Below are 19,840 nucleotides of genomic sequence, written 5' to 3'. Positions count from 1 at the left end.
CAATCAGTCATCTTCACTCCACAACGTAGCAAGCCCTGGTTTCAAGCCCCATTAAACCCCAGTGCTCCATCACCCTGCTGCAGCGCCAGCATCACGGCCAGCATCCGGCTGCTGCCTACAAGATGCACCTATAGCTCCAAAATCCATGGGGTGGGAGCACAGCACACCTGCTTTGAGGTTTTGTCCCACCACCCTTCTCACCAACATCACCCCATCCACAGCCTGCTACCTGGGGGCTGCCCTGCCCCATCCACATCACCCGCAGAGTTGGGGCACAAGGGAAACCCAGGACACTGCTTGAAGTCAACACAAAGGTTCGGAAACAATGCAGAAACATGACAGAACCAGGAAAAATATGATTATTTTTGCCTTGTGCTTATTTTTTGCCTTGCATCCTATTTGCCTGCGGCGTGCTCGGTGCCCAGGACCAACAGACACATTGATGCTCTCCACAAGGAATGAGCGCCGTGGCTGAGGCTAAAACCTCTCAACAGGGATCAACCTCTCTCCATGGCTCACGTCAAGCTCTGAAAATGAACATCCGCATCAACCAAGCAAGTTGAAGGGCTGAGAGGAGTGAAATGAGAGGAGACACCTCTCCAGCAGCGCCAGTCATTTGCTACTCCATCACTTCTCATTGTATCGCCTTCCTGCTCTGCCACATTGCATCAGGTTATCACACCATGGGATGTAATCCAATGCTGATGCATGAGGAAGCCTAATGCGACCAGACACAGCCACGGTTTGCAGAGAACGGGCTTTGGTTTAGGGTTTCTGGTCCACTACCCAGGGCTGCAAGTGGAGCTCAGGCAGTGCTGCAGAGGGAAGAGCGATGCAAAAATACCCTCGCTGCAGGCAAATCTGCTGGCCATGCCAGCTAGCGTCAGGTAGCTGGACATCTCCCTATAAATAGCATCGCTGCCCTTGGAGCTGCTGCCAGCTCCCATTGTGCCCAGCACCAAGGAAGTGGGAGCAAGAGGACACCAGACGTGTCCTCAGACCAAATGGCGGCTGATAGGGGTGAAAGAGGGGAGTGACAAGGAAATGGAGCTGGATGGTCTTTAAGGTCCCTTCCGACCCGAATTGCTCTGTGATTCCACAAAATTGCAAGGCCTTTGCAATTTCCCACATACAAGGTCCTGCACGCATGCACCCAGTGTGAGTGGCAAAGAGAAAAGCCACCGTTGCTGGGGGCTGAGCATCACACCTGGTTGCTAACGCCTTCCAATCCTACAGAATGCTCTGAGGTACACCAGAAAACAAGGGCTGTGACCAGGCTGCTGAGCTCCAGCTCCATGGGTTTGCATCCGGCTTGGCATCAGCACTGCCCAACCCCAACACCCAACACAGGCACCCAACCTCAGCACCCAACTCCAACACTCAATTCAAGCACCCAAACCCAACACCCAACCCCAGCATCCATGTGCAGAGGCAAAGCAATGGCTGCAACCACAAAGGAGTCCTTGAAAATCCCTCTCAAGCAGCAAAAGGTAGCACAGGGAAAGCCCAGGGATCTTCCAAATCGAAGTGGCCAAGCTCCTGCCCCTATGTTGACACAAGCAATATTGCAATACCATCGTCAATCCAACTGCTTTTGCATGGCTCAACAATTACTACAAGTCTTTTGGCACATATACAGACACACATGTTCAGGTTTGCAGCCCTGTGCCCCCATGTCCTCCCCCTCCCCGGCTGCGACTCACTTGCAGAGAAGGTGGCTTCAGTGTGGACAGGAGGTGTGGAGGGCAGGAAGGGAGGGTAGCCCACAAAGAAGGACCGCAGGGAGCGCTCGGATAGCAGTGGTGAGCGCTGCGCAGGGATGTTCTCACAGCTGCCCACACTGTTGTGGATCTTGAGGTTGAGGGGCTTATTCTTCTTCTTTATTCTGGGAGAGAAAGGAGGAGAGAGGAGTGAGGCATGAGGAAGTCTGGGGGTTTCCCCCACCGTGCACCCAAGAAGCAATTCTCACAGCGGGGGACACCGTGCTGCCCCAAAAGTAATAAGTAAGGATAATTGGACCCTCAGCACTGTGAGAAGTTCCAATCCTTCCCTGCCATCAACAAAAAAAGGTAATGTGTGTGAAATATTAAAGAAAACATTGCATTCAAGAGCTCCACCATCCACAAAACCCAGCTGCAAAGGGTCAGTGGGTCCAAAACCACTGTCAGCCCCCACTCTGCTCATCCATGTCCCTGAAAACCATCCCTGTCAACACCAGGATGTGTCAGACATCAGTAACCTGAAGGCACAAATTCCAAGCATGGGACAGAATAGAAATAGGGATGGGATACAATAGGATAAGGATACAAACACAGATGGGATGGGTTGGGAGAGGAGAGGAGAGGAGAGGAGAGGAGAGGAGAGGAGAGGAGAGGAGAGGAGAGGAGAGGAGAGGAGAGGAGAGGAGAGGAGAGGAGACCCCATATTGAAAGGGACCCACGAGGATCAAACAGGCAGACAGGACTATGTAAAAACTAAACCATACATTTCAGATTTCCCACTTCAGCCTGCCTGCATGGATTGGTGGTCCAATAACACATGAATCTTCAAAAAACCTTTCCACGAGACCCCAGGGATTTTTTCTGTGCTGGTCAGGGAAAAAAAGGTCTGCTGTGCTCCAAATCAGACACTATGAAAGGCATCTCAGCCCCTTCAGTGGGTTTGGGACAGAAACTCCCCTTTTGAGCAATAGCCCTATTATCAAGAAACACTCCTGGGTGTGGATAGGGGATGTCCAGCATGCCCAACATCACAGCACCAACAGTGAGCCAACGGTACGGTTAGCACTGATGTGCAGTCAAATTACAGCCTTTTCTTCAATCCACTGCGTTTGTTTCTGCCTATATTGTTATAATCCTAATTAGACTGAAAGCAAGTGGGAGTGGAATGAATTGTGGCACCTCTGCAGCAGCAGCTGGGTGCATCCAGCTGCAGCCCAGCAGGGAAACCCACAGCATCTGGCCCCAGAGCCCAACCAAGCACCTTTCAACGTTGTGCAACGCCACGATGCACCGTGCAATGCCAAGAAACGCTGTGCAACGGCATGTTGTGCTGTGCAGTGCCAAGAAATGTTGTGCAACGCCGTGCTGCCCTGCTCAGTGCCAGGAAATGCCACACCATGCCATGCTGCACCACGCCACGTTGCGCCGTGCAGTGCACGCCGTGCCACGCAGTGCTGTAGAGCGGCACAAAACCCTGCATCGCTCTCTAGAAACTTTCCCCTTCATGCTCACCAGCCACAGCCCCCAGGCACCCACGCGCTTTCCCCTTCCCCTTCAGGTCTTGCTCTGCCCTTGCTCCAGCAGCGCTGACCGGAGCACCCGGGCATCTGGCCCTGCCAATTGGTAGGAAATGAGCACTCTGCACTTGCCAGCCCGTGTTAGCATATGAAAATTAACCCACCCTCTAATAAGCTAATTGTTTCCTTGCACAGGAAAAGCCGCTGCTGCCTTTAGGGTCCCTGTAATAACTTTATGGAGCGCACAGGGCAGGCAATTGCCTGCAGCAATGCAGTGCACGGCAGCCCTACTGTTGATGCCAGTCATGCCTTGCGCCCATCCCAACCCCAAAACCCCATCCCTTCAAGCAAATGCACAAACCAACAGGTTGAGGGAAAGTTCAACGGCCCCCAGAGCCAGTCTGACCCCTGCTCCCCATCCTGACCCCTTCATCCCCTCCCAACCCCTGCACCCCAACCCAACCCACCTTCCCACACGCAACCCGTGGCACAACCACCAGGTTTCTGCTGAAGCCCCTTGCAGCTCCCCCAAGCCCATCCCAAAGCATTTCCTGCAGCACTGTGATTAACCACTAATCTCATTTTTTTCCTCCCATAAATCAGTTCCAGACCAAATATTTACCGAGAGCATCATTTCCTCACCAAGCAGAGCTGGTGACAGCTTTCATTATTAGGAAGGATGAGTGATTTTGAAAAGAGAGAGATTTTTTTCTCTCTTTCCCTGTTTCTTCAGAAAAAGAAAAAAAAAACCCCACAATTAATAATAATAATAAACACGCACAAAGCCCTGACACTGCCACCCAACTGGAGAGGGTCACCACAGCACTGGTTCCGTTCTACATCTTAAAAGAGGGGATGGGGAGGAAAGGCTTGCTGCTCCTGAGGAGGGGAGTGGGATGCTGCTGCTGGAGCATCCTCCCCCCAGAAAGGTTCATGGGGACAGGTGTCCCCTGGGAAGCTGACAGCTTGACAGACAGACAGACAGACCGACCTTTGCAGGCGTGCTGAGGATACGGAGCAGCTCCCTTCTGGCTGCTGCTTGTTTACCATAAACTCCACTCCCTGCGACAGCACTCCGTGCAGCACGGGGCAAGGAGCTTAACAGCAATCCAACCCCAAAGCAGGGGGCACAGAGCCCCACGGCCAGCTGCATGGGGACACTGCCCCAGGGCCTCACTGGGGCTGACCAGGATCCTGTGAGAGTGGAGTGCAGGGTGCAGGCTGCCTTTGGGGTTGATGCATCTAGGGGTGTGCTAACCCAGCCCCACCTGCAACCCCACATAGGAGGAGGGGGAAGGTAACCCCTATTAGAACCCTATAAGGTGATGGTATGGAAAAGGCATGGCAGCACGACGGGCAGCGCTGCAGAGCTCTGCAGAGCCCGCTGAGGGCTATTTAGATGGCAGTGATAGTGTCCAACGTCACTGTGTGGGGAGCAGCGTCCTGCAGTCACAGCTGGGTGACCACTGAAATGAGCCTTGACCTGCGCTGTGGAGCTTGTGATAGCCCACTTATTATATATTTTTTTTCCTAAGCTTTCTGTAAAGCAAACAGAAGCACCAAGAGCCCCCCCCTCCCCCCCCCCCAGGCTCAAAGCCCATGAAACTTGAGGAATAGCACCAGAGTGACAGCACTGCATCACACCCTGGGCTGCACTGCCATGGGGACAAGAGCCCATTCCTCGAGCCAGTCCTAAACTGGAGGAAAACCCCAAATCCAAACACCACACCAATTCCCTTTGCTAGTTCCTAGGATCATGAAATCATTAATGCTGGAGAAGACCTCTAGGATCCCCAAGTCCACCCCCAGCCCACCCCCATCGTGCCCACTGACTCCCACGGTTCTGGAGCACCTCCAGACATGGTGACCCCACCACATCCTGGGCAGTCTGTGCCAATGTATCACCTCCATTTCTGACAATAATTGCCTCCAAACCTTTGTTCCCCCCCTCACTGCACCCATTTATGCCACAGGCTGTATAGAGAATCACAGAAGCACAGAATGGCCTGGGCTGCAAAGGAGCACAGTGCTCATCCAATTCCAACCCCCTGCTGTGTGCAGGTCACCAACCAGCAGCCCAGGCTGCCCAGAGCCACATCCAGCCTGGCCTCGAATGCCTGCAGGGATGGGGCATCCACAGCCTCCTTGGGCATGCGACCCCCTCCAGCTCAAACTCTGACCATAGCAGCACCAGGGCCACCAGCCATCCCTACCACCACCACACAGAACAGCTCACGTCCCCATCAGAGATGTCAGTTCATGCAAGGTTTTGCTAAACAGATGATCATTTTCTAAAAGGGAAACATAAAAAGAGCGCGGCAGTGCGAGAGGCTCCATGCAAATCCCTTCAGGTGTCAACCCGCCCCAAGGGCCCATCCTCACCCGCTGTGCAAAATCACTCAAAAGCTCCTCGGAAAGAAATAGAGGGTTTCAGGCAACGGTGACAAACAGCAGCAGACGTGGGACAAAAGGCAGCGCTGCCAGGTGTGCGTGGGGCTGGGGCTGGGATCTGTGCACCCCAACAAAGGGAGCATCATCAATGCACACCCGTGGAAAGGAAATATTCAGCGTGTGATGTACAGCACTCACCGCCCCTCCTTGTAGATGGATAACTATGGCCGACCCAACTAGAGGCAGGAGTGGGGCTGCTCACCCCACGGTTCCCCGTGCCCCGCTGCCAAATAAAACCTGCATGGATAATAGGCGGATAAACAAGCAGGCTGAGTACCTGCTCTGCAGGCATGCGTTGCCATCCTGCTGCCGTCATTATCTTAATAGAAAGATTAAAAAGAGGCAATTTGCAGAAGCAGGTGATTTTGCCCCTGCACCTGCCTGCACCGCGCTGGGTGTTATTCACCGCTCCGCTCCTCTCCAGCACACTCCAATTATCGACGCCGGCGCTGCTTTTAAAGGAAGGGAAGCAGGGTGAAACGTTACAAAAAATAGAAATCATCAGCATTTCGGTCAGCTCTCTGCAAAGGATTAAAGACTGCGGCCGTCTGGGTTGCGGCGGTCGGAATTCAGCCCTGAAGATTGATGGCCTTTTGACTGCCTTAACTGCGCGATATTCTGAATTAGATCAGTGCGATGAGCTCTGCATGGCACACGGCCACCTCCTGCCCAGCAGAACGGGTGGGGAATGGCTGTAAGAAGGGGGAAAGCCCGCAGCTTTGAGCTTATGGTAAATATTTCAGGAGGAAGAGCCCCTTCTGCTCCGTTCCTGAAGGCTCGTGCAAAGCGAGCCGCCTGAATACCCGAAACTGAGGCGTGGGGCTGAGCGCAGGGACAGGCAGCGTGCTGCTGAGCTGAAAGGCTCCTTCTCACACAGCCAGCACCGAGCGACGCTGCCTTGATATCTCAAAAATCAAACCCAGCCTAGCAGATGTTACATTTATCCTCATTACAGCAAGAGGCAACCGCAGCCCCCTGCCCTGAAAAGCGGGTTCCCATATCAAAGCCAGCGGTGAAATATTGATCCAAGTGCCCGTGCCCGCTTCCCCAGGCCGGCTGCGTTCTGAGGTTCAGCTCTCACTGATCTATTATTCTCTTTCTGGAGCACGAAGCAGAACTTTTTAGCGTGGCTGCGAATGGCGGCGCTTGGAGGCTCTTTGAAGGGAGCTGCAGCCCTGTGTCATCCCCTGGGATGTGTGCTCTGTGGTGAGGGTGCTGCGGGGAGGAGGTGAGGAGCTAATTGCCTGCAGGTCCTGCTGCTCGTTAGGCACTTCTGCTTCCTTGATTTCCTCCTGACGTTCCTCTGAGGAGCGCACAAGGATGGCAGACCGACACAAGCAGCCAATGCGGGGAAAGGTGAGGATGGGGAGAGGTGATGGAGCCCCTGAATTAGTAAAAGAAATAGGTGGGGTGATAGGATTTGGGGTTTTCCTCCCAGCTTGGGAGTGGCTCTAAGAGGGATGCTGGCTCCATTTCCCAGCACGGTCACCTCTGCACTAACCACTGAAAAGCACGTGGTGAGTCCCACGGGGACGGGGAGCTCACAATGCACTTTTTCCATCCCAAGGCAGGGCAGTGCGCTGCACGGCCCCAGGCGTGCTCCCATTTTTTGAGGCAATTCCCCACAATCCACACCACCAGAGGGGAAGCACAGGCTGCACGTGCCTGGAAAGCCCCAGGCAGAGGTTCATTAAGCTAATTATGGTGCTGCAAACCTTTCATCTCAGACAAGGCTACGGAAAGTTCTCCTTCATGGGCTGCCCTGGGGTGCAATGAGCTGATGCACGCTGTGAGCATGGTGGGCTTGGGGAGATGTGTTCCAAAGGAGAAGTAGAGAACTCAGAGCAAACTGTTTCTTGGGGCAACCTGAGATCCTCGTCAGCTCTGCTTCCTCCTTGTAACTACCCAGAAAGCCAGCAGAGCCCCTGGTCTGTGCATTGCCCACACCGGGATGTCCACAACGTTGGAGGGGAAATGAGCTCGCCCATAACTTGGGGCACATAAAGAAGAGGCTGTGGGAGATGCTTCTCATCATCCCTGCAAAGCCACAGCTGGGAGAAAAGGAATAGAAGCTGTGGGTGCCCCCAGAAGGGATCAAGGCCAGGCTGGGGCCCTGGGCAGCCTGATCTGGTGGGGGGCACACAGCCCCTGGGGGTTGGAAATGGATTCTCTTCAAGGTCCCTCCCAACTCCAGCTGTTCTATGATTCCATGATCAGCTCGAGCCTGACCTTCTGACTGATGCCCCAGCTCCGGGTGGGACACCTCCTGCAGCACTGTGCCCTTCTCCCACACCAACACCTCACCACAACGCCAGCAGTCAGAGCCCCACGCCTCCCCCCCAGCACCCATCTCCATCTAAATGCATCACCACGCTTGCAGCTCGCTGAGTGGCGAGAGGCGGCTGGGCTCCTCGTTAAAGGACACGGTGAGAAGTTTCTCCTCCAAGCATGTGAAAGCTCCCCCTCCTCTTGATGGAGTGCCGCAGCAGTAATTAACATTAATGACATACCTAAGGAGAAGCAGAGCCCGGAGCACAGGGATGATGGCAGCACAGAGCCAGCTCGGGACGGAGGTAAGCCATCACTGTCAGGGCATGGTGTGTGAGCCGTGCTTTGAGAAGGCTGGAGGTGATCCAGAACCTGTGCACGGCTCCACTGACTCACCACCAAAGCACAGAGATTAATCAGGAGGGCTATTTGGAAACAGGGATGCTGCTCGTTTGGCTGTCCCAGTCCCCACTCTGCAGTGCTCTCCCTGCTGCACCTGGGCTGGGATGGTCTCTGAGTTTTCAGGTAGCGTACAAGAGGGAAAACACAGCCCTTAAGATACTGCCTAGGGACTGTGTGTACATTTTGGGAGTCACCGATGCTCGTCCCCATCACCACGAGCCCACGTGCGTCGCCAAGGCTGGAAGAAGCAGTGCCAGACAAGAGCTGCCTCAGCACAGCCCATGTAGAACAGGAAATAATTGATCTGCTTGGTGGTTGGGATGGATATGAGGGGAAAACATCGTTATGGCAAGGCTGCAGGACAGCAGGATGAGTGACCCACTGCTGAACTGGTTAACGAGGGGCAGCCTAACAGCGGGGCACTGGGTGGGAGCCCTCTGCTCTCAGTTTCCTGCCTGGGTGCCCTACCTCAGCCCACCCTACAAATGGCCATGGCTGAGCCAGCATGAATCCAGGCACGCAGGGATCCTCTTTTTCCTGAGGGATACAATAAAAAAATGGCTAACACTGGGGAAGAACGGCTGCTCCAGCTCCAGGATGAGTTTGCAGATGCTCAGCCAACAATCCTGAGCAACACATTCTGCAAAGAGTGTGCTCACAGCACAGCACAGCTCTTTTGAGGGGATGTTTTTGCTCTCGTTGAAGAAATAATCACCCCCAGCAGGGCTGCCCAGGGCAGAGCCAGTGCCTGGGGAAGGCAAAGCAAAAGGGAAGAGCAAGGGGCATGGGAGATGCACCATTCTCAGGGGGTTTTCTATTACACAAAATGGAGAAGCAACCACCCACAGTAGAGGTGCAAGATGTGAGCATTGCATAGGGCCAGGTGCAACAGAAATGAGCAGAAGGTTAGAGCTGGAACTATCACAAAGGTAAGGCAAAGAGTCGCCAGCCCAGGCAGCACCACCCAGACTGTGAAAAACAGCATTCAAACCCGACCTCAATGCCTGGTGCCCATCCCCAGGTTGCCTTCCCCACCAGCACACCCAACCCCACCTGCACAAACGCCCTCAGTGCAGTTCCCAACCTTTTGCCCTTCAAACCTCACCCTTCCACACACCTGCAGGGGTTCACCTGGGCTCCCTTTGAACCATCCCAACTTTCTCTCCCCAGACAATGTCTTTTTTTTAAGACCTTGTTTGCTTTCTGAGGTTGCTTGTTGGGTTTGGTGTTTGGGGCTTTTTGTTGTTTTTTTTTTTTGCTTTCTTGCTGATGAATAATCATTAACTATCCGTGAAAGATGTAAATGGCCCGTGGAACTCATGAGGTATTAAATGGGCATTATATTATCAGCCACTCTAAATGTTTGGTTTCCGTTTCAAGACCAATCATGAGATGTTTATGGATTGTGGATTTATGGAAGCCAGGGGATCTTTCAAGGAGTAATGTTCCATGCCCCAGAGTTACGGTCAGCAGCTGGAGGCTGCAAGCTCCCAAAGTTTAACCCCTGCTGCAGAAAGCTTCAGCATCCAGAACGGATTAAACCCTAGAAACAAGCTCCGAAGCAAAACGTGAGCAAATGCATCAGCTATCATAGAAAGGAAAGCAGCAGCCACATGATGGGGACAAGGCTGAGCCCAAGGCCTTGCTGTGGTCAGCCCATCGCCATTGGGGACAGCCCCTGGGGGGGGTCCCAGCAGGTGGGGGTCTGCAAAGAGGCAGCGTGGGGTTACACCCGCAGTAACGAGGAGGTCAGTGTGCTGAAAGCACGGCTGTGCAGTCGGAAAAAAACCGTTTGGAGCCAAAAGCTCCATTTCAGTGATCCTCGGGGCTGAGGTCTGGAGGAAAAACGCCTCCTGCAGGGAGCACAGCGGAGTGGGACGTCGTGAAAATGGTGACATTAAGAGAAACCGTCCCAGAACCACACAGCCGTCAGGTGAGAATTAGCTGATAAGAGCCCAGGAAGGCCCTTCTCCAGGGCAGGAAAAGCGCCCAGGCTGCAGCACCGCGCCGTGTTCAGATGCTGCAGGGCAGGGCGAAATGAAGCTGCCTCCTAAACGCACTAATTGTCATCCCCGAGCACTAATGGGATTAGGAAACGGGATTTAGTGGTTGCCTCCTGAAAATCATTAAGTGCCATTAGAGAAAATTAACCTCCTCAGCACTCCTAGCTGCTCTGGGGAGGCTGGGTCTCGCAGCACCCCATCCTTCCATTCCCCAAGATGAGCACCCCACCGATGCTCTATCAATATTTGTTCCCTTTCCTCTGTTAATTGAGTTTAATCACCCATTGGGCTGCAGCTGGTGGCCAGCGAAGGGGAATCATCCCAGCAACCGAGGTGGCACTGGGCAGAGGGACACGGTGAGGGACGGGGCTGTGAGGCTGTGCTGATGTAAAAGCCCTCTCTGATGTTTATGAGGCCCCCTTGGCTCACACAAAGAAGTCACGGCACCCCACTCCCTGCCTCACCCGTCCCCGTGGGGAAGCAGCAGATGAAAGCTTTCGTGCTCTGTGCGCATCTCCAGCCTCACCCTGAAGCCGTGTCACCATGACCGGGGGTGTGCAATGATCAAACGACTCAGGAGAACCGAAGGCAGCACCGGGGGAGGGGGGGGGAGTGCAGTTTCCCAAGCGTCGCCTTGCAGGAACCCAAATCAAATCATTTCCCAAAGAGTTTCCCATTTACAGACAGAAATCCATCACCGCCCATACGGGAGGAGGACGGCCGCCCTCACTGCTTGCACCGAGCGCTGCCACAGCTGCTGGGGTTGGGGGCTGTAGGGTCGCCACACACTGCAACCAGACCTCAGCACAGAGCTGAAGGGTTTGGGGTTTGCTCCCTAAAAGGGCCCGAAGGAGCAGGCAGGGATAAGTCTGCTTCCCAGCACTGCAGCAGCCTCTGCCGGCACCGGGCTGCAGAGCAGGAGCAGCCGGAGCAACGGCGACAGGGGAAGGTGTGGGAAATGTGCCGTGCTGCAGCTGGAGGAGGACTTTGTTCCCTGTTTGGATCTCGTGGCCCGGCTGCACGTTGGGTCCCAGCCCTGCCTTGGTGAGGTGTTAAATAGGAGCACCCCAAAACTGCATCCAGGCATAGCAGTGTGGAATATCCCGAGCTGCAAGGGGTCCGTGGAGATCACCAAATCCAACCCTTGGGCCCAAAGAATCACGGAATCACTGAGGTTGGAAAAGACCTCTAAGATCACCAAGCCCACCCCCACCATACCCACTGCCCACATCCCTCAGTGCCACTCCTCCCCGCTCCAGGGATGGTGACCCCACCACCTCCCTGGGCAGCACACGCAACACCCAAAACCCAAACCCCACGGCTGAGAGCAGCGTCCCATTGCTCCTGAATGCAGCCCAGGGCCGTGCCCACCGCCCCGGGGACCTGTGCCATGCCCAACTCCCACTGGGGCAGAATCTTTCCTTAACCCCACTCTGACACATCTCCATGCCTCTCCCTCGGCTCAGAGGGACCGTTTGGGACCCCAGGGATGGGGACTTAACGGGTGACCCCACTTACTTGGGGGTGTGCGCCTCGTCCACGCGGTGCCCCAGCTGGAACTCGTGCGACTTGCTGCGGTGCAGGGCTGTGAAGCCAGGCAGGAGGTGGATGAGTTTTCGGGAGGCAGGTGGGGGGGGTGCCGGGGGGTTTCAGCTTGTTCCTGCGGCGCAGCGGCGGCGTGCCCGGCGGTGTCATGGTGGTGACAATGTTGGGGGTGCGCGGCGGGGTGTGAGCGGCGTGCCGCTGCCGAGGGGAGGGAGGCAGGGAACGGTGGCCGGATTCCACGGGGGGACACAGCCCAGGGTGGCCCTCCACAGTCAGGCGGTCCACGTGGGTGTAGAGGGGGCCGTGGCAGTGGTGCTGGGCGCACTTGGCGGGGGGTTTGGGGCTGGCCGAGAGGTGCGTGCGGCTCCACGGGGCGGGTTCTTGAGGACAGCCTGGCTGGTTCTCCTTGCCCGGCTCCGTCGTGGGCCATTGGATGGTCCAGTCCTGCTTGGAGAGGCTGCCGCCTGCAACAGAGCACATACAGAGCCGTGGGGCGGGTGACTCGCAGCCTGCTGATGCCCTCATCCCACCTACAGCCCTTATGGAGGGGTCCAACCCAAACCCCCCCCGGGAACAAAGAGCCCATCCAAGCTCCGACAGCCCCGTCTCATTTCACCCCTTTGTATTGGTGCGGTTTGCAGAAACGAAAGGGGGGAAAAGACCGACAAAAAGGGAGCGTGGCACCTCGCAACCCCTCATTACCAGTCTCTGCGGTGCAGGGATGAGTGAGGAGCTGTCGGCTGCGACTTCAGAGTGCCACAGTGATGGAGCAGCTCTGAGCTCCCGGCCCCGACCGCTTTTGATCACCGCCTCGAAGGCAAGCAGCATAAGAAATGTCGTCTCCATCCCTTTGTTTGGTTATTAATTGCCGGCCCCGTTATCTAACTGAGCTTCTTTGAGGGGAGCTCTTTGCTTCAGGCTCAGAGAGGGGTAAAATAAAGGAGGAGAGGGCTTTGGGATTGCAAAAGCTTTGGGATTGGATTGATAGGGGAAAGGGGGTGATGGGTTTTCTCGGATTGTTCCAAAGCAGAAAATGAAGCTAATGAAGATGCAAATCCCTCTGTAGGAAAACCTCACGCCTCGTGCCATACAAGAACACTGCCACCCAGTGGGATCTGTGTGGGGCGATGCCAAACCGAGGGAGCAGCACCCCTGAGGAGCTTGGGGCGGCTTCTTCCCTTTCCTTCCCCAAAAGCAGCACACAGTGACCAGGCAGTGACATCATGCATGGCACCCAGCCCTGTCCCCACTGCACACCAAGGGGTGCACCCTGCAGGCTGGCCTCAAAATGAGGATGCCCAGCGTCTCACATCACCCCATCTCACACACCTCAATTTACTTCTAAAGTCACTCTCAGCCCCTCCAAAGCCAAAGCTTTCCCCTGCAGCAGGCAGAATTTGGGCCGGAGGCTCCCACGTCCCCATTGCCACCGCCCTGCAGCCTCACACAAACACAGTGCTGCACCATTCCCCAGTAACTCCAGCTCACAGCTCCATCCACAGGCTCTGCTCAGCTCTCACTTCAAGCCCTGCTCTGCTAATAAATCCTGCAGCCAAGCACATAGCAGAGAGAAATCCCATACTACTGTTTAGCACAGTAACGTTAAAACCGGATCGGTGCTGGATTTGATGGAGCAATGTGCTGCCCTCTGTGTGCTACCCAGGGATCCTTCCAGCACACACGTGGGTCAGAAGGGTCCCCCATCACCCAAAACCACCCAGGCAAAACACACTGCCATCAGAGCCACAAAGGAGAGACCCTCCTCCTCCTCCCAGCCCCATCCACGCAGGGAATTGGCTTGGGAAATTAGCGGCCCCTAATGAACGACTCGATAAATAGAGATGGATGGAAAAGGTTAACAGCCACACCTCGCTGCTGCTTTATTAGAGCTAATCTGGGCTTCTAGAAATTGACCACCACGGCGGCCCAAGGAGACGTTACATGGTGATATGGAGAGGCAGCACTCTGCTCCTCAGTGGCATCGAGAGGGCTGCTGGCGCAGGAGCTCCCATAGGGCAGCCCAGTGCCCTCCTGCAGCCCCCAGCAGCTTCCAGCAAACACTCTCAGCATCTCTGCCTGAGCAGGGGGCTCACATGTGTTTTCCAAATGGGAATTCCCTCTGCTGAGTGCAGCCCAAAAAAAAAAGGGCAGGAGGGGGTGCGAGTCAAGCTGCGTTTGTTTGCACCGGGCTTTAAAAGTCAAAGGTGTTTAAACAAAACGTCGGCTGAGAGCCTGCCTGGGCTGCTGCCCTTCCTCAAATATCGGAGAGATTTAGGGAAAATGCCAAAGGGAAGAGGGCAGAAACCCAGGCAGGAGCTGGATCTGGGAGCAGTCCTTTGGGGCGGTGGGGCTCTGTAGGAAATGTCAGGCTGGGCTGCAGCCCTCCCACCTCACTGCTCTGCCGTGACACCGCAGCGGGTCACAACCCCAGCAGGGATCATCCTGCACCCCCCATATCCACTGGGATGATCCTGTGTGGGCAGGGACCATCCTCCCCCCTGCTTGATCCATCCTCCGGGGTGCAATGAAGCACCGGAGGGGACAGCAGCAGCCTGGGGTGCTCCAAACTGCCCACCTGCAAGGGATGCTCCTGGGGAGGGAAGACAGAGCACGAACGGCTCAAGGATGCCAAGAGGTTTGGAGACGGCCCCAAGGAGGAGACCCCCGCCTTTCTGCCACCCTCTGCCTCCAACCCCCCCATTTCCATCCTCCAACCCCTACGTTCCGCCTTCCAGCCCCCCCCTCCCGAGCATCGCTGCGTCTCTGCGGATCGCTGCTGCCACCGCCCGGCCGCACCGCACCGCACCGCAGCCGCACCGCCAAGCCCTCCCCCCGCCCTCCCACCACGCAGGAGCAAGGCTTCGGCACAGGGATGCTCCGCGGTGGGGCCTTTAGAGACTACAGGGCTTTCCCAGCCTCCCCACCTTCACCCCCTATCAGCCTCCTTGACACATGGCTGGTACCCAACCGCGGGGACGTGAGCTTTTGGTACCCAGCACCCAAACAGGGTCTCCTCTCCCTATTTCAGACCACAACCCCCTCTCCCAAGCCTTTGGATGTCTTTCCCCAGGTCACCAGCCCTGCTCACCAGACTTATGGACGCTGCGGAGGCAGGAGAGGGATGCGTTGAGGCGGGCGCACTCCTCACTGTTGGCCCCAAACTTCTCCACCGTCTCACAGACCTGATCATCAGTCATCTCCAGCAGCTCCTCCAGGCTCAGCTGCCCTGGGGCTATTTCCTACCAAGGGGGGAAAGAAAGAAGGGGAAAAACCATCCGTGGGCATCTGCTGCTCGATGAGCACTTTGGGGTATGGATCAAGGAGCCATTCCCTCCTGAGGGATTTGGGGTTTGGGGGGCGTTCTGGGGGACTGTGTGGACGTGTCCTGCACAGCAGTATGGTGTCCACACCCACAGCTGGCAGAGCCATGGGGGGCTCTGGCCAGCACCCCCCCATCCCGCCTTGTAGCATCTCTCCATGCAGTGAAACAATTGGGTCCCGTTGCTCTCCCACCCCATTTTCTACCAGCACTTGCTATGCTGATCCTATAGCCTAAAAGCACAGCTCTGGGGCAGCTTCCATCCTGGGGAGCAACTGTCTCTCCTTGGCAAATTTTACTCAAGAGCCCCAAGGCTGGGAACTGAGATGAATCCCCCCAGTGTGGGAGATGGTATGGGATTCCAACTCAGGAGATGGGGCGGATCACCAACCAGGAGATATGGTGGATGGCCCCAAGCTGGGAGAAGATTAGAGGGATCCCCAGCCTGGGGGATGATGGAATGGATCCCTCAGACCAGGGAGATGGCACGGATCTCCACCTGGGCACATGTGGTGGATCACCAACCCAGGAGACGATAAGATGGATCCCCATAAGATGGATGCTGGGATGGGTGCTCCCAAAATGTGAGATGGTAAGGACCTCCAACTCAGCAGACGTGGTGGAGCACCCCAACGCAGGAGACGACGGGACAGATCCCCATCCCTACCTCCATCACCTCCTTGCGGATGTCGACGATGCGGAACCAGTGCAGGAGCTGGGGGAAGCCCTCCAGCTTGGCGTTGCGCTCCTGCAGGGCCACCTTCCTCTTGCAGGAGAGCTGCCGGCTGAAGTACTTGACCAGCTTGCTCTGCGAGACAAGGGAAAACCCCATGGGAGCCCCCTCCTCTCCCACTCCATCCGGCTGGAAATCAAGCTATCTCAGCTCCATCCCCAGCCCCAAATCCCTCCGCTCTAGAGATGGATGGTCATCGCCCCACAGGTTCCCTCTGATGCAGGAGAGAGGAATGACAGGGACAGCCCTTCTCCATCGCAGCTCACCTGCTGACCCAACTCACACCCAATATCAGTGCATAGAGACCCCACAAACCCCCCCCCCCCACGCCTGGAGCATCCCTGCATCCCAGCTCTCACTCTATTCCCTTCCCACGGCAGCAGTGCACACCCACCTCCTTCCCCGGGCCCAGCACCACTGCGAAGCCATCGCACTCACAAGCTCAGCTCCCAAAATAACGCCGCCGAGCGCCTGCCCTCCTTTCTGGGAAATGTAGAGCAGAGCCCTGGGAGCCTGCAGGGATTTCCCACTCTGCTCTCCAGCTGGGAGATTCCCCGCCGCCGGCAGCGCTAGATGGAGCTGTGCCCCTGCCCAGCACCCCAGAAATAGACGTGTCGGGAACGGAACGCACGGTGGGACGGATGGGCGCACGGAGCGACACCCCCAGCCCTGGTGCAGTCCCATTCAGTCTGAGGTTATTACCAAATATTACTGCCTGAAATAAAGCCACGGAGAGCCAACCGAGAAAGCCGTATGAGATTTCTGCATCACCCCTCGGAGCTGGGGCGGTCCCCACGGTTGCTTCTTAAGTGAATCTTCCTCCAAGAGCCTCCAAGGAGGGGTTGGGGAGCACTGTGCCCTTTTTCCCACCCCAGAGGGGCTCACAGTGTTGTGATTTGTGGGCACCGCACAAACCTTTCCCTGTCCCTACAGGAGGGCTGGAACACACGCAGAGCTGCACAGCCACGGGGAGAGCCGGGCACAGCGCTGCCTCCAAGCACCTCCATCGCAGCACCTCTCCTTGGGACGGGGAGCAGCGGGGTTTCCGAGCTGCACCGACACAGGGACAGGGCTGGGACACAGGACACAAGCACCACCAGTGTCACAGGGACGGGCCAGGAGCTGGGCAAGGATGGGACCAGGATCTGATGGGAGAAAAAAAACCCGCAGATCCCCTATGGATGCACCTATTCCGAGCTGCAGGTGGGGACACCTGCATCACAGCCTGGAGAGCAGAGGCGCTTCGTTAGTGCTAATGAGGGCGCAGGTGGGTTCCTGCTCCAGCAGCATCCCCTGGGCCCACAGGGGTGTAAAGGAGCCATCCCAAGAGCAGCACAGTGCCCTCCAGCTCCACACCAAACGTTTGGAATCCTGCACTGCCACCTCGACACTGTGCAGCCCCTTGGGCTCGTCCGTGCCTCAGTTTTCCATCTGTGAAATGGGCAGAGCAGGGGCAGTGCTGCGGGGCTGCAGGCAGCAGCAGGGGGCCGCCTGGGGGGCAGCAGAGCCTCGTGGCACCTGTATGCAGATGTGTGTGCGCGTCGCTCTATCCATCCGTATGCATTTTACATATAGGTGCATGTTTCACGCATGCATGCTTGCCCCTAGGGGTGCCCTTCCAGGTGCCTCTCCTTGCAGAGCCAGCAGCAGCGGCGTCCCCTTAACACCATTCCCCTGGGCACGGGGGTGCAGGCTGTGCTCAGGGCTCTCCAACCCTTCAGTGACCCTCAGTGGGATTTCCCTATCTTGTTCCCCCAGCAGGGACAGATGCCACGGGGATCCCGAAATCCAAGAAACAAGCAGAAGCTTTACTCTTCATCCTTTGAAACGAGGATTTAGGAAAATAAACTCACAGCAGTGCCTCCCCGCTTCGCTCCAGCCGAGCGGTGCCCCCGCACCTGCGTCACGGCCTTGGGACGCGGCGGCGGCGGCTCAGGGCCACACATGGCCCCACTGATGCCAACAGAACCCCAGGACAGTGCCACCAGGAGCCCACGGATCCGTCACTTCCATCATCTCCTTCAGTCCCACCCGTGAGAGGGAGATGAGAGCCCTGGAGCGGCGCCCAGCCCATGCAGGGCCATGGGATGCACCGGGTGCAGCTGGATAAACCTGCACCGCCTGCCCCAAAACTGCCACCGCTCCAAAATCCTTCCTGTGGGACCCCCACCCACAGCCCCCGTCTTTTCCCCATCCTGTGATGTGGATGTGGCCAGGCCAAGAGATGCGGTCCAGTGGGAAGAATGCAGCCTGATGGGGAGCCTGAAGGAAGGGATGAGATCGGGCCACGGGGTGGGATCCAGCCAAAGGGATACAGCACAGTGAGGATGGAGGAGTTCAGGGGAGGGCTGCAACCCTATAGGGAATTAGGAACCTGGAGGATGAGACGCGGCTAAATCATAGGGCTGCAGCCTCGTGGTAGGACACAGCCCGGCCAAAGGGATGCAGCTGGTGAGGATTTAGGGACCAGGAGGAAGGGATGCAGCCAGGCCACAGCGATGCAGCCTGGTAGGGACTTAGGATCCTGGTGGGTAGGATGCAACCTGGCCAAAGGGCTGTGGCCATCCCTGATGGAGATGAGAGCCCAGAGGAAGGGATGCAGGCTGACTGGGAGCTCAGAACCCGGAGGAAAGGATGCAGCCAGGCCACAGGGATGCAGCTCAGTGGGGAATTAGGAGCCTGGAGCAAGGGATGCAGCCCCATTGAATGAATGCAGGCTGATGGAGAACTGGGAACCCAAAGGAAGGGATGTGGCCAAACCATAGGGATTGCAGCCCCACGGCCAGGATGCAGACAGGCCAAAGGGATGCAGCCGATGGGAGATAGGAGCCCAAAGGAAGGGATGCAGCCAGGCCCAAGGACGCATCCTGATAGGGATTTAGGATCCTGGAGAAAGGGACGAGGGCAGGCCATGGGGATGCAGCCCCGTGCGGATCAGGCAGCCCAGCCAAAGGGACGCAGCCAGGCGAGGATACAGGAGGCAGCAGGGATGCAGGCAGGCCGTGGGACGCAGCGCGGGGTCGGACGCGGGGTCCCGGCGGCGGGGATGCACGCAGGCCGGGGGACACCGAGGGGACACCGCGGTGACACGAAGGAGGCCCGGCGCGCCCCGGGAGCTGCGGCCGAGCATCCTCCGGAGCCGCGGTCCCCCCTCGGCCACCTGCAGAACGCGCAGCCTCACTCGGCCGCTCCGCAGCGCCGCGGGGAGCCCGGAGGGGCCGGGGGGAGGGGGGGGGGCGGCACCGGGAGCCGGCGGCTGCGGGAGGGGTGAGATGGGGGGTGTACGGAGAGATGGGGGGGGGGAGTGGGGGGGCCCGGCCCTACCTCCAGGGTGCGGATCTCCTTCTGCGTGAGGTCGTTGGAGGCGGCGCACTTGGTGCGGAGCCCCTCCAGGTTGGAGATGCTGATGTCGATCATGTTCTGGACCAGCTCGCACTGCTGCAGCGCCTTCTGCAAACTCAGCTGCTGCTGCTCCTCGCTCCTCGTCATGTTTTCCTCATCCATCGCTCGCCGCCCCCCCCCCCCCCCCCCACTTCCCTCCCGCCCCCCCGCGATCCCCCGGCCGTCCCCCCCCTTCGCCGCCCACCCCTCCCGCCCCCCCCCCAGCCCGCTGCTCAGCCCCTCCGGGGCCCGGCCCGCAGCATCGCCCCGCCGTGCCCACCGCCCGTCCGTGCGGCCGCCTTTCCCCCCCCCCTCCTCCGGGCGCGGCGGGGCGGGGGCGGGGGCGGCGCGCTCCGGGAGCGCGGGGCCGCGCGTTGGATGCGCGCCGCTCCGCACCGCACCGCACCGCACCGCGGGGAGAGCGCGGCGCAGAGAGAGGGGAGCGGCGGAGGGAGCGGTGGGGAGTGGTGCTGCAGAGGATGGGAGGAGGATCGGGTCCG

At 57.5% G+C, this 19,840-nt stretch overlaps 1 protein-coding gene across 1 annotated transcript in view; it reads right to left on the bottom strand.

Moving 5' to 3' along the window:
* The window catches only part of KSR2 (kinase suppressor of ras 2), a gene marked incomplete at both ends in the record, with an annotated part of 47,078 nt that extends 27,615 nt beyond the window's left edge, over nucleotides 1–19,463 (bottom strand). The window contains 6 exon segments of the mRNA XM_079543937.1: nucleotides 1,704–1,885; nucleotides 11,881–11,996; nucleotides 11,998–12,371; nucleotides 14,996–15,146; nucleotides 15,894–16,034; nucleotides 19,284–19,463. Coding sequence (XP_079400063.1) covers nucleotides 1,704–1,885; nucleotides 11,881–11,996; nucleotides 11,998–12,371; nucleotides 14,996–15,146; nucleotides 15,894–16,034; nucleotides 19,284–19,463 — 1,144 coding nt within the window.
* Nucleotides 19,464–19,840: the final 377 nt, after the last annotated feature.

Source organism: Tetrao urogallus, assembly GCF_951394365.1.
Source record: "Tetrao urogallus genome assembly, chromosome: 17".
In the NCBI taxonomy this organism is placed as follows: Eukaryota; Metazoa; Chordata; class Aves; order Galliformes; family Phasianidae; genus Tetrao; species Tetrao urogallus.
The sequence above is the reverse complement of the archived record's forward strand: the minus strand, read 5'-3'. Positions and strand labels throughout refer to the sequence as shown.